At 41.0% G+C, this 14486-nt stretch overlaps 1 protein-coding gene across 1 annotated transcript in view; it reads right to left on the reverse strand.

The window, feature by feature from the left end:
* Nucleotides 1-4305: 4305 nt before the first annotated feature.
* The window catches only part of col4a1 (collagen, type IV, alpha 1), a 42556-nt gene continuing 32375 nt past the window's right edge, over nucleotides 4306-14486 (reverse strand). The window contains exons 32-52 of the mRNA XM_071476599.1: nucleotides 14233-14400; nucleotides 13246-13335; nucleotides 12991-13143; nucleotides 12738-12836; nucleotides 12437-12526; nucleotides 12048-12187; nucleotides 11331-11457; nucleotides 11108-11188; nucleotides 10636-10734; nucleotides 9659-9709; nucleotides 9386-9571; nucleotides 9076-9209; nucleotides 8829-8901; nucleotides 8622-8693; nucleotides 8293-8421; nucleotides 8084-8182; nucleotides 7787-7999; nucleotides 7490-7667; nucleotides 7225-7339; nucleotides 6468-6640; nucleotides 4306-6102 (exon numbers count right to left, since the gene is read on the reverse strand). Coding sequence (XP_071332700.1) covers nucleotides 6021-6102; nucleotides 6468-6640; nucleotides 7225-7339; nucleotides 7490-7667; nucleotides 7787-7999; nucleotides 8084-8182; nucleotides 8293-8421; nucleotides 8622-8693; nucleotides 8829-8901; nucleotides 9076-9209; nucleotides 9386-9571; nucleotides 9659-9709; nucleotides 10636-10734; nucleotides 11108-11188; nucleotides 11331-11457; nucleotides 12048-12187; nucleotides 12437-12526; nucleotides 12738-12836; nucleotides 12991-13143; nucleotides 13246-13335; nucleotides 14233-14400 — 2552 coding nt within the window. The 3' untranslated portion in view covers nucleotides 4306-6020. The remainder of the gene's footprint in view (nucleotides 6103-6467; nucleotides 6641-7224; nucleotides 7340-7489; nucleotides 7668-7786; nucleotides 8000-8083; nucleotides 8183-8292; nucleotides 8422-8621; nucleotides 8694-8828; nucleotides 8902-9075; nucleotides 9210-9385; nucleotides 9572-9658; nucleotides 9710-10635; nucleotides 10735-11107; nucleotides 11189-11330; nucleotides 11458-12047; nucleotides 12188-12436; nucleotides 12527-12737; nucleotides 12837-12990; nucleotides 13144-13245; nucleotides 13336-14232; nucleotides 14401-14486) is intronic.

Genomic DNA, 14486 nt, shown 5'->3' on the forward strand with positions numbered 1-14486 from the left:
AATCAAACAAGATGCAACGTGTTTATTAATGAGCTCTGGAGGTGCTGGAAGGTGGACCTTGTTATCTTTGGACATGGCCAGGCTAACTGTTTTTCTCTGTTTCCAGCTGAGTGTAGCATTTACCTTTGTATTGACCTAATTCAAGAGCATGGTAGTGAAGTGTGAAGAGTTCTTTAGAATAAGAGTGATTTAAACAAGATGAATAAAGAGAAAAGACAGATTGAGAGTTGTACTGGAATGCCTCCCACAAATTCACTCCCACTCTTCCTCTTTTGCCCACGCTCTCTCTGTTACTGTGACGTCCACTCATCCTTTCTACTCCTCCGCTTGGCTGTGGAGGCGTTCTGTTCTCCTCTCATTCATACACTGCCGTGCTATTTCCATATTTCTGAGTGGACACTGTGCATTGAGTTAAAATTTCTGTGGAGGAAGAGGAGGCAGAGGAGGAGGAGGAAGCGCCATTTTTGGCTTCATCCGAGCACATCAGATTTCCGATCATGCTGAGATCGTGATCAAACTTTACATGAGAGCCAAGCTCTACAGATGGACTTATGTCATCTTTGTGTGTGAGAAACTGAAGCAAAAACATGATACAGTCATATTCTGTGAACACAATGACTGTCTTTCTATTTACAAAAATGGCACAATTTTAGTGTTTTAACCAAAAAAAATAACAAATACATAGATTTAAACCTCTATAGCTGCCACTTCCCACTATTCAGAGAGAACTGTGTACGCTGTTTCCTATGACAGTGAGATCAGTACAGGTGTCTCCAAATAGAGGGACAGGACACAGCTCTGAGTCTGATCTGCCACTGCCCAAACACATAAAACACAATGAACGTTGTAACTGTATCACAGGTTGTGTTATTTTTGTTTGTTTGGGTACAAGGAACTGTTCAAGCTAAAATTATAGTTTTCAATAATGAGAGCAGTTTGTTACAAATATAAACTGTTGCGTATAGCATTGGGTGCATTGTGTTTTGATGAAGAGGCCCAGACCAGGATATCATTGGAGGATCTCCATTTACCTATACAAAAGAGGTAAATAACAAAATTACGATCATGTAACTTGAGCTCATCTGCCATGGAGCACAACAGCATAAGTGCAGCAGATTATGTTGTATTCAATACATGAAAAAACAGAAAAGATACCTGACAAAAAAGGTAAATAACAAAGCCCTTTGGTCAATTGTGATCATGTAACTTCAGCTCCTATACACATTAAATGACACAGGAATATGTTAGCTTATACACAATAAGTTTCAGCTCATATAAATAAACTTCAGATGTGAGTTTAACAGAAAGGCTATAATATGGAAATTCCTCTGACCACAGTTTTGCTTATGTCTCCCATAGATTACAATATCAAAAAGAGAGAGGCACAGACATCCTGTATAGAGGGGTTAACCATTTACATTACCATTACTATTTTTGTAATATTAATACTACATCTTACTAATGTATATTAGACTCTGTTAGACATATTACTGCTGTATGATCAACTCTGTTATTTGGTATGTTGTTTATGTGTCTAATGCACTGTAGGTAAATCTTTGGCACTTGGCATCACAGCCTAATTTTAACAGTGCATTGAGTAAGGGTCACAAGAAGGCTTAATTCTAACTTACACAGTAGCAGCGCACAACTGTCCAAAGCATTTTCTCGAAGATGACTGATATACTTGATTTGAATGTCCAGCTGCTCTAAGGAAAATAGTTACATTAAGTGTACCTGTAATAAAAAAGACATAAAAGCTACAAAAATTAGACTAAATTAAGATCGACTCCACGGTGGCAACTGTCAGCCAACCAGCAACCAGTGTGATTGAATGAGGCACTAACCCAGTCAGCTGTAGAGTGCACTTCCCACAAACAAGCTTAAGTGTTTGCAGCTGAGGTACCACAGTCACATTAAAATCAGAGATATTCCTTAGTGCATCTCCATTATCATATAGTAATAGAAATGGATTTGGACTTGGACTTTCAGCATGTTGCTAGTGTAAGTAAAGGGGAGAGTGAAGCAGTCTCACCATCCTAACAGTTCCCCTCACACTGTAGCGTGCACAGCTACAGGAACATGTAGCTGGAACTATATTTTAATACCAGCCTGAAATGTGAAATCAATTCTTCTTTTGGGGAAATGGAAATATCTCATCCTGCATAATAAGAGAGTTTTTTTCTCCAAAGCTCTCATTGTTTGTGTTATCGTGGACTGATGCAAAAAGCACTGGTATGCAAAGTCCCTTTCTTACAGTTGTGTGAGCATGTTTGTAGGTGTTTGCTCTGCATGGCTTCGGTTACGCTTTTTGTTGCGTGCTGTGTTGCAAGCTAATCTGCATTTGGCAGGGCTCAGGACAAGGGGGTGTGGTGGTGGTGGTGGTGGTGGCCTCCAGGCTTGATCTACTCAGAGGAAAGGTCAGGGTTACACTAACCTCCTGACACATTCACAAATTGTATCATAAACACATTCTGGAAAACTTGACATATTAAGTTATAGAAACTCAGGCAAGTCTCTTGCATTTCAGCAAAGGTCATGGTCAGTTACTAAAATGTAGCTTGTTCATTTCAATCTCACAAGAGCAAAAACAGTCATCACAAGTTGCAGTTCTGTATGTGTCATTCAGTTAGTTTGCTCTCTCCAGAAGCAACAACATGGACAGATAATTACACTAAACATTTACCAGCATAAACATCAGATCTCTGAAGGTAATTATAACTTGCATGCAAACCAATAGGATTAAACACTTAAAGAGGTCAAAGTTTTAAACTCTAAAGCCCCTGAGCAAGGTTGAGCGCTGACCCTAACATATGGTATTAATGTGGTTACATTACATTTCTTGCAACCAGCCTGTTTCTCTAATACAGCTTGAGGCTATTATCTTTGTGCAATTCTTATGAGATGATTATGCCCAAACTAATATGGTGTTGTTAAGGCAATGGCAACAATAACTGTGACAAACTTTACCAGGTAATTCTGCTTACTCAATGATATGATTATGTATGACGTCAGTTATATTATGCCAACTTTTTGGTGGTCAGTTTGCATTGAGATCATACAGTCCTCGCAACAAAAATCACCATGATATGATTATTTAAATGGGAATAGTGTTGCAAATGATTTTATGCCATTATATCCTAGAGTTTGATGGGACTTTTAGGTTTCAGGGTATGAACCTGGTGTGAGCTACTATTAAAATAATAAATGTGCATGTTGAGCTGAGTACAGTACTTGCCATAGTTGAAAGATTTCTCATTTTTTTATAACTTTTAAATTGATTTGCTGATTACAAATGCAACTCGATGGTTTGCCTATTTTTAATCCTTAATTCTTTATCATTTTAATTGTTAATATTTGAAATGTGCTGCACGAAATTTCTAAGTGAACATCTCCAATAATTCAATCTTCAGAATAATTTGTTACGAGAGATATAATCTACTATCAAACTGACTGATGCGCGTTTGCAAACAGTAACACCCAACAATTACAACTCAGTCCAAGTTCTGCATCAGTAATTACTGTAAATTCTGTAAAATGGGCTAACATTTCCAATCATCACTTGAAGAGAAACAAAACAAATGCCGATATGGATATGAAAGTAAATGTGTTGCACTTTACCCTTTACCTTTACCCATTTTCAGCCACTCATCTGTGAATATAGCCCCTCTCCTAACTGCAGACATCTCAGCCTTGACCGTGGTCACTGGGCCGTTGCTCTCAGTTGTACCTGTCATTTGACCACTTGGCCTTTTAGCACGGTACACCATCCAGTGTGACTCCCACCTGAGTGACCTTGCACTCGCCGGTCAGAGGTCAAGGCCTTGTTAGACATGTTTATGAAGATAGTCAGGGGTCAAGGCCTATGTTCCTCTGTCTGGTGACAACAGCGGAAACAAGGGATAGGATTCTGGTAATAGATGAAAGACGAGAGTGGAGATGAAAGGAGGGGTTATCTGGTTCCCTGCGGAGCGTATCGATCTGTTTGTGTTTTCATGGGGTGAACGGGTTTGTTGGCCACAGTCCCAGCAGAAGTGCTGAGGTAGTGGCTGCATTGCACTGTGGAAGTGTTGGTGCAGAGGCTTGAGTTCAAGATAGATTTGAGGTCAGCTCTTGATGCCTTTCCGTGGAATAATAGCCAGTGACAGTAAAAAATAAAAACACTGTGGGCTTGTGAAACAGCCAAATGGAAAGCTAGATATTATGACCCATTGGCAACTTACTTACAAACTGTGCTGGTGCTGCCCTCTTGTGGCACTTATACTGTATCAGAAGCCTTCACATTTAAAGACATGGACAAAACAGTAATTAATTAGAATATTCTACAAATCACTTTATTGCAGGAATTACACAGTATGGGATCTGGAAATACAAAATGACAATGAAGTATGTTCGGTTCTGCTAGTTATTCAGTTAAGATCAGTCCCACTGTAATCAAGTTTGTTTTATGATGGAAAATGCTGCTGATACTTAATGTATTTTATGGAGCGTTTTAACACAGCCAAGCACAACACACAAACAAAACCAGGTTATGGTCAGTGTAGAGTAACTACTATAACTTTAACAGTAGAAAACTTTGCATCTTTCAATTGCTCTGAAAGGGACATGGAAACAGAAACAGTTTTGGGTCCAAAAGGCCTTTCTAGCATCATCGCATGACTGAAGTTATCTCAAAATGCTGTATACACAACACAAACCAATGTTAAGACCCTTTAAAACATCTCAACCCGCAGAGACACTTATAAATACATCCTCTTCATCTGTATGAGTTTGACTTGAATGTGCAGCCTTGATACGATGACCCTTAATTAAAAATTGTTTTTGCACAAAATCAAAAGGGATAACAGAAGTAATTCACAAGCAGGAACAGTCAAGTACATAAGCAGAATAGCACGTATATGTTATGTGTAAGTATATATACATGTGCATTTCTTTGGGATCAAAGATCAGAAAGCTTTGGTTCACTTCATGTGAGAGTTGTTACACACAATGTTCTGACAGAGTAAAGGTGTAGGCAAGGTGATTTTCTTTTTTTTGTCTGTTCCTTTTTGTGCATTCATTTTGTATTGTGTCAACAGGGTTGTGCAAGAATATATAGCCTATGTAAACATCACAACACACACACCACTTCCAAGCAGCTCAAATGCACTCATGTCTGTACACTTGTACGCACGCACACACACACACACACACACACACACACACACACACACACTCTCTCACACACACACACACACACACACACACCTGCCAATGTTATTTCAGTGCTGTTTGGTATGTTAATAAGGCGTTGGTTGTCAGATGTTGAAACACTGTTTTTGGATCAATGAAATCCCAGATATACTCAAGTCCAACATATTCTCATAAATCTTATAAATAAAAATGGCGCTAATAACACACAAAGTATAATTAATAATAACCTGAGGAGAGTATGTTGAACTATGTTAGAGAGGAATGCTTTATATTTACAACAGAGTGATTGTTAAATGTCTGTGGTGGCAACATACTGTGACTTAACACATGACAAGCTTCTGTAATGAGTGGTAAGTCCCATCCTTTACATTAGTACAAGTTAAAAGGTGTGAAAATCTATAATATTAATGTAGCTATATCTTTGAATGCTGTGGCACTTGTAAGAAAGGGAAATTTTAAAAAAATGGAGTAAGGCAGATAAGTAGGACTCAATAGCACCTGACTTACACAAACAACCCTTTCAAAATGAACACCAGTTTACCAGTTTAGGGGGCATGTACTCAGTGCAGTGGTAAACTGGGTGTCATTCTTCAGAGACGTGTTGTGATCATGTTAGTTAAGTGTTTCTGCATGGAGCAAAAGGCCGCTTGGTCTCTGTGTTCTGGTTTGTAAAGTTCAATCTCAGGCTGTTCTGCAAACCACGTCTCTGTCCCTCTCTTCTCACAAATGCAGGGAAATAGCACCATCCTTTGGAAACAGGAAGTCAAGCCAAGTTGAGGACGTCATACGCGGTATTGCTTGCATGTTAGGGTGTTGGGTTGTGTTGGGGTTTATGTCCTCTTCATGCACACCTGACAGCGGCTAATGTGTGTTCTGAGACTGCCTGCTTTTAGCGTGGTCGGGACAGGTTTCCTGGAAAGAGGTAGAGAGAAAAACATCAGAGGGTCATCCTGTACTGTCATGCTCGTGAGGTAAATGTGGAGGAAATGTGATAATTGAAAGAGAAACATAACATTAAAGCTGGAAAGCTGCCGTCTCTGACTGCAAGTTTAAAGTATTTTTCAATTCTGACCACACCCAGCATCACTGAAGGGTGCGGTTGGGCATAGTCAGCAGTGCACCTTGTTGCACATGTAACCACACCCAACAGTGATGTCACAGTTGTCACCACATGAGGTCAGCAAAAACAAGATATTCAGGGGTGTTGAATTATTCTCTAATGATAAACAGGGGAAATCAATAAATAAAATGTTTGAGTGTGAGTGTCTCTGCCTTACGTAAACATATCATTGTCTTCAATCGTGGCAAGCCAGAAGCTGTAGGAGTTGGCATAGTAGTTGCAGGTCCCACGACCGTGACACTCGATGAATGGAGCGCTGCGGAATTCCTCCAGACAGGAACCAGGAGAGGCCAGAGCCTGGCCTGAACCCTCAGCACCAGCGCTGGTGTGCTACACAAACACACACAATGTAATGTAATTAAATTTTCAAAAAGGGCATTTTTTTTTCGCTGTAACACAATTGGAAAGAGGGCGATCGGACTGGATTTAGACTTTATTTTTTTCTACAAAAATGAACAACACTGTAGGTATTATAATGCTTATTGAGAATCTCCAACAGATATCAGCTTGATCCTGTTTGTAGACAAAAACCTAGTCAGCAACAGTAATGTCTTTAATTGGGATCACGTGTTTCATTCAGCTTCACAATTTTTGGCTGATTCGCCAGATGTGTGGATATCAGCTGACTAGTAATGTCCAGTCATATTCATGCAGATGTACAGCACTGCTATTATAATCTGACACTACTCTCAATTACTGCACTGATACTCTCCTCCACCATCGCCCCAAACTCCTTCTTATTTGCAATTTTTCTGCATTTAAATGAAACTAAGACCTAATATTCATTAATCATTTTTAAGGCTCAGATTCTTTGAGAGCTCCCTCACACAGTAGATCCAAATCTAACTATATGACATTGGTTATACATTGTCAGTACTTTGACTCAAGTTTCTCAGATATCCTGTCTGTCTTACCATGACAAAGGAGTAGCCAATCCACAGAGAGTCCCAGCCGCGAGGGCATTGAGGGATCATGATGGTCTGACTGTGAACCGCTATCACCATGGCTGGGGCTTCACACACAGCACACCTGTGCGCGTACACACACACACACACACACACACACACACACACACACACACACACACACACACAAGAAGGGTACAGTATGTGAATGTCACACAAGTACCAAACACACTTGACACAGAACAGAACGGTGTGGCTGGAAATGCAGACTTACCTGCTGATGAAGGGTTTGATGCTTTCACCAGTGATAGGCGCCATGCTCATGGGCATGGGCTCAGGGGAGGTGAGCCAATAGGAGTAGTCGTTACGAGAGGCAAAGTTGCACACGTTGTTGATGTTACAGAACAGGAAGGGCATGGGGCTGAACTTTTTTAAACAGCTGCCTGCCGTACCTAAAACATGGCACAGCAAGAAATGTAAATCACGCAACAAAACTCCCCCTTTGTGCATTCTATCTCATTTCTTTCTTTATATATTTATCTTTATTTGTATCTCAGATTATGTTTCTCACCTAAGTCCTGTCCATGAGACCGTTCGTTGCCTTGTACGTAGAGCAAGGAGTAGCCATCATATATGAGCGAGGTTCCCTCAGGACAAGATGGAACTTCCACCGATTGGCTGTGACGAGTTACCAGGAACCCATGATCCATGGAGGAGGGACCAGGTGGACCCACTTGACCTGGAACACCGTCAGGTCCTGGGGGGCCTGGGTGTCCTCTGGGTCCTAAAGACATGGAGTGATTAATAACTCATGAAAGTAGCAGCACAACAAAACTTACCAACATCGTCATCCTAGTGAGCTTCTCACCTTGTGGCCCTGGCAGGCCAGGTTCTCCTTTGGCTCCATGCTGGCCGTTATATCCAGGGACGCCATCTTCACCTTTTAGCCCTTGAGGACCTGTCACACCTGAGAGACAATAACAAAAATGATGAAGTAAGTAGAGAAATGGATGCAGAGCATAGGTGAGCAAGAGAAAACTGTTGGATCAGAGGAGATTATATGAAGCAAAGTGTAACCTTGTTGTCCTTTCTGTCCAAGGAACCCTGTGGGCCCCTGTGGTCCTGGAGGACCTTGAATTCCTGGGAACCCAATGTCTCCTTTGATGAAGGTGTGGGGGCCGGGGGGACCAGGAGGGCCTTCATTACCTGAAATATACAGTATCATTGGAAGATAATTTTTTATTTACTCATGTTGATTTTTAGTACTCAATGGCCATCAAGTGATAAAACAAACAGCGACATTAGAAAGCACCAACGTAATTATATATAACATAATAACTCCAGTGTGGGTAAATGGTTGTTGTCTCAAATATTAACATACTGAAGGTTTTTCACTCGTGCATTACCTTTTTCTCCTGGGAATCCTCTGTCTCCTAGCTCTCCTTTGAATCCACTGTCCCCGAAATGACCCTTTTCACCTAGAGTTGATATTCAAAATTTGTGTGTTTACACACTTTTACACATTTCCTCTCATAATTGCATAAATATATGTCTTCCACATATATATGCACATACACATGCATGCAGAGATGTATCGCACTGTACATACTGACCTGGGAAGCCAGGAACACCCTGCAATCCCCTCTCTCCCTTCTGTCCATCGATACCTGGAAGGCCACCTGGTCCCTGTAACAGACACACACAAAACCAAAAGAACATAATGGCAATTTTCGTAGCATTAAAAAAGCTCTTACTGTGCATGTATAAGCTATCTCTCATTAGAATGCATCTTAACTAGTGTGTGACATGTACAGGACAGGTAAAAAAGATAAAGGTATGTAAAACAGGCTTGTGACATACAGGCTGTCCAGGAGATCCAGGGTCACCCTTTTGTCCTGTCTCTCCCTGGAAACCAGGCAGACCCTGATCTCCTTTCTCTCCCTTATGGCCATGTCTGCCTGGCACACCAGCAGGTCCTGGTGCTCCAGGGGATCCTGTTTGACAAAGACAAGAAGAATGTGAGGAGATATTTTTGAAAACAAAATACGATATATAATGTATTTCTGTTTATGCACTACTGACGGCAGCTATATACTGTACTTGTGTATATTTTGGAAACAGGTCCTCATGTTCATAAGAAATTGATATCATGTCATGTATTCCATAATACCTGCTTCTCCAGGTTGTCCTGTTTCTCCCCTCTCTCCCTTAGGGCCTTCCAAAGAGATACCTTGGGGCCCCCTCTCTCCTGGCTCACCCTGTGATCCTGTTGGGCCTGGAAGTCCCTTGTCACCTTTGACACCAGGGACACCAGGATGACCTGGAGTGCCAGGGAAACCAGGACTACCTTTGTCACCTGGAAAAGGAAAGAAGAACACATAATCAACCTGTTAAGCTCCAATGATTGAGGGGTTACATGAATCAATGATGGAAAGGTTCTTACCTTTGCTACCCAATTCTCCAGGTGGCCCTTGGGAACCGTAGCCAGGTAAACCTGTAGAAAAGGACAGTTAAAAACATACTGCAGGCAGTTTCTCTGATGTTGTGGTTGGTGGTGAGGGGTGAGCCTTTCAAGCCACTGCCCCATGTCTGCAGTTATTAATTGTGACTATATTTAAAGCTAACTGAACCCCTGATTGTAGTTGATGGGTGGTATTTAACTCAAACATGAATTTGTGTCTTCCAGTATTTATTATCGAAACACCCATCAGAACACAAATAAGTCTTAAAATGTATATATGGTGTTCATTAAAAAACCCTGTAGGATCAAGTGGCAACCCAATGTGATGCCACCCATTGGTTAGTGAACTGCCCTTTTGAAGGCTCGAGTTTGTAATTTTGCCGTTGCCATCTTGGGTTTTTGAAACCAGAAGAACCCACATTTGGACAAGAAGGTGGAGCTGAGGAGGAGTGAGGGGTCAATCTGACCTGTACTCTATCCTGTGTTACTTTATTCACTGTGTGTGGTTCAGTCTGTCAATTACACGGTAGCCCCACCCTAATACATACCTGTTTTATGGTCTATTTTCTTCTAAATGGGACCATAATTTAAGAAATGAACATCATGTTGGATTGAAACTAGTGATTGAGACCGTAAGCTCATGAGGAAAATGTTTACTGAGGTAATAAATCGAGTGAGAAGAAGGGCCATTTTCCATAGACCTCAATATAATTGGACTGATGGTCATTAGATAAAATGCAGGTTTCAAGCATTTCCACAGTAGTTTCACGTTTCACACCCGGAGTCTACATCCATTTTTATATACAGTTTCTGTATTAAATTATATTACTGTATAATTCTGATTCTGATTCTGATTCTGATATACAGTCTATGTGTAGGATTTATCGGGCAGAGAGGCTCATTTGTACTCTAACAGCTTAATGACAACTAAATCTCCTCCCAACTCTTCTGACTCTAACCTGGGTCTCCTCTCTCCCCTGAGGATCCAGGGATGCCGTCCACTCCAGGATCTCCCTTCTCTCCAGAAGGACCAGGAGGTCCCTGCAAGCCAGGTTCACCTGAAAGACGACAAGTTTGCACACTGTTTGTTAGTATGTATTAGGCTGCAACGGGCACAACTTTCACCTCACTTGTTCTTCTAGCAAAACCAACAGGCAGTTGCTTGGGACAAAAAACAGTGCCTGCTAATCTTGTAAGTTTCACCTAATTTATTTACAGAAATGAGTGTCAGTGATTTTTTCATAGCTCATTGATTAGTTTGGTTTCCAGTAATTTATCAGACTGAACTCTTAACAAAAACTTATCTCAAGGTTAAAACTGTCTTGGGAAGTTAACAGTGAATTAAATCTTGAAAAAATTCATAAAATCCCTTCTGTCACTAATTTATGGGCAGTGATCTGATTGAGCTGATTAAAAAAGCATGTTACTTACCAGGCTGGCCGTCATGTCCAGGCTCTCCTGCAGACCCTGGAAGCCCAGGGGTACCTTTATCACCTGGTCTCCCTGGCTGGCCTGTACAACACACACATGGACACATGGACACAAGGACACCACCATAAGAGCTCACGTGGCATAACAACACATATATGATTACTATACCAAGTGTTCTGCTAGATGAACAGGATAAATGTGACAGCACAGACTGAATTCTGACCTGGATACCCAACGCTTCCTTTTTCTCCTTTAGGTCCCTCCAGTCCTGGTTTGCCAGGCATACCCTCATGACCCCTCTGACCCTTCTCTCCAGGTATTCCTGGGAATCCTGGCTGGCCTGTCTGACCCTGTGAGAGTAAAGGAATGGCGAGGAATGCTTAGTAAAGACAGGTGAGTACTGATGTTCACTGAGAGGAACAAGTCAGAAAAGATGATGTTGAAAGTGCAGAGAAACAATATATGACCCTAAAACTGACAAGTCCAGTCCATCTCTGTTCAACACTAGTTTCAGAAACGGTAATGATCCTTCCGCAGGTTCACCTACGGAAACCTTGTTACGACTTTTATAGAGTCTGTAGATCATCTCACATTCACATTTTTGACAAATACTGAACCAAAATGAAACCAGAACTTTTGGGATACAGAAGTAAGAAAGCCTAACTCAAACTCACACTAAAGCTGTTAATGATACAAATAAACATAAAATTTTAATTTTGGGTGTCTGATCTTTCTCCTCTGAAATTTTCTCTCCCATGCACATTCTTGGCCTTTTGACGGTAAAAGAACATATTTTTTTCAAGGTAGACTCCTACTTTTAGTACTGATTGTTTGACTGGACAAGTTCATGCCTATTAAAGCCTTATTGAAGCCTTATTTCAGCTGCCAGTTTTCAGTGCTCAAAAGCTGAGCAGTCAAGTCTATGCAGCCAGGGGATTACCTTTTCTCCTGGAGGTCCTGGGATCCCAATACCTGGATCACCAGATGCTCCCTTGTCTCCTTTCTCTCCATCTGTGCCTCGTATTCCTGTATGTCCCGGTGTACCAATGTCTCCTTTAGAACCTTTTGGGCCAGACGCACCTGCACAAACACACACACAATCAGTTATTAGTAAACTTGCATTATACACAGTGTATCATACATATTAAATTTCAACTTTATCTTTTCTCTTGCTTGAAATATGGTCACTACATCTCTTAATAGTGTTGTGTTTACGCGACTGAATTTTATGTTTGTAATCCACATAATTGCTTGCACACACGCACATGATCACACTGGCAGCCGCAGAATGCAGCAGGGTGAAGAGTGAGTTATTTTGGGTGTTTTTACCTGGTATTCCCATCTCTCCTACGCTGCCCTTCTGTCCAGGAGTTCCTATACTGCCAGGCTCGCCAGGAAATCCAGGATCTCCTTTCTCACCTACGACATATCAGTGAGATTGACAAGTTAGTAATCTTAGCTTTCCCTTCATGTTCATTGGGTGATAGAGTAAGAGCAGAGAATATATCAAAATAAGAGTAAAATTAAATGAGTAGGACAAACAGAGATGATTACCACATAAAGTCTACAAACATCCTTTAACGTTTGTTAACAGGTTTTAGAATGGCGTTCATGTAGTCAGGTATGTCACCTGGTTGTCCAGGTAGTCCAGGCTCTCCATCTTTGCCTGGCAGTCCAGGGTCTCCAGGCACTCCACGGTAGCCCTTCTGTCCAGTGAATCCAGGGTCACCTGATTGAATTAAAAACATGGACCATGTAAGGCCATTGTGATATTTCTTAAACTATTGGTCAATATACAGAATCATCCACGGGCCTGTTTGTAGTAAATCTCTATATGATGAATTTTCTCTGACAGATATAAGGGCCAGTATGTTGTGTTATACCTTTGTCCCCAATGTCTCCCTTCTCCCCCTTCATGTGCTCCATGTCAACTTCACTCATGTTCCCTGGAGGTCCCTGAAGACCTTGCTCTCCCCTTTCTCCTTTAAGTCCAGGCTCTCCAATATCACCTCTTGGCCCAGTAGTACCAGGATCACCTGGTGAGAAAGAGAAATTGTTATTGCTGCTGATAAAACTGAAAAGAATAATAGCTTACCCTGTAAGACTATAGGTAATTTTCACCATTTCATCTTCCTCACCTCTCAGACCAGGTGATCCATGTGTACCAGGTGGTCCAGGATTTCCTGGTACTCCTGGGGTCCCCATGACCCCCATTTCACCTTTAGGACCTGGCAAACAAACACACACAGTGAGATTAAATAAAAATAAATAGAAAAGTGATTAAAAAGTTTGAGGAGTCAATCATCCATAAAATACATCCAATGCAGTCTGCCCAGCTCAAGGAAGATTTCATTTTTCATCTGAAAGTATGTTCTTTTCCTTCCTTATTTCAAATGAAATGGTGGCTTAATAACTCAACTTTATACATTACTGCCACCTAGTTGTAATGTGGTGTACTGAAAAAGCAAAAAGACGTAAACATGCAGTTAATTCATGTATGAGGCCCTTATTTAAAACAGGCTTATGCAGGGTCATAAAGTAATGTCAGGCTCACTAAGTTCCTCTTTTTAACAACAGTACTTTTCTCATTCAGTAAATAATTCCAAACATTTCTACTTTGCTGTTCTTTTGTTCAGTTTGAAGCATCTGCCTCTGAAACTCAACATTTCCTGCACATATGTTTTATGGTAAAAGCCAACAAGCAGCTCAAAGGGCATTATCCCAATCTTACTTTGAAGGCTTTTAATTCAAAAGATGTACAGGAAGTGCTGATTTTCATTATGGAGATATTAACACTGAAAAGCAAAGTAAATTCACTGAAGTTACTTCAGGTAACATAGATACTCTATTTTGGATAAAAACACAAATCCAAGCAGCGAAATGATTAAGATGACATTAACTACACTGATGACATTTTTACAGCATGAATGAATTCATGCTGTAAAAATGTACATTATGTTGAGTTTATGAGAGATTGGTCCTTATTTAATGTGCAAATGCAACAGCAATAAAACAAGAAAAACTACAACAAACAGCAAAACACCCAAAGAACCCACATCACAGAAAAAGTATTTAGTTTTATTTCTTTATCTGTTGTGAATGTGTTTGCTGTTTGTCCTTCTCACCTTGGTTTCCAATCAGCCCATCCCTGCCTGGTAAGCCTGGTGGCCCTGGCAGTCCTTTAGTGCCTGGGGATCCTGGGAACCCGGGGATTCCCTTTTCTCCCTGAGGCCCCGGCATGTCCAGACCAGGAAGACCAGGGTAGCCCTTTTCTCCCTTTACACCTTCTCTTCCTGTTCATGCACACACACACAAATATATTCTTTTAGGGATTTCAACAACACCAACTGAAAGTCAGTTGAGGGGATCAAGAATATCA

The sequence above is a fragment of the Trachinotus anak genome, unplaced genomic scaffold, assembly GCF_046630095.1.
Source record: "Trachinotus anak isolate AG129_WGS33_773 ecotype Australia unplaced genomic scaffold, CSIRO_AGI_Tana_v1 ptg000001l, whole genome shotgun sequence".
Taxonomy (NCBI): Eukaryota; Metazoa; Chordata; class Actinopteri; order Carangiformes; family Carangidae; genus Trachinotus; species Trachinotus anak.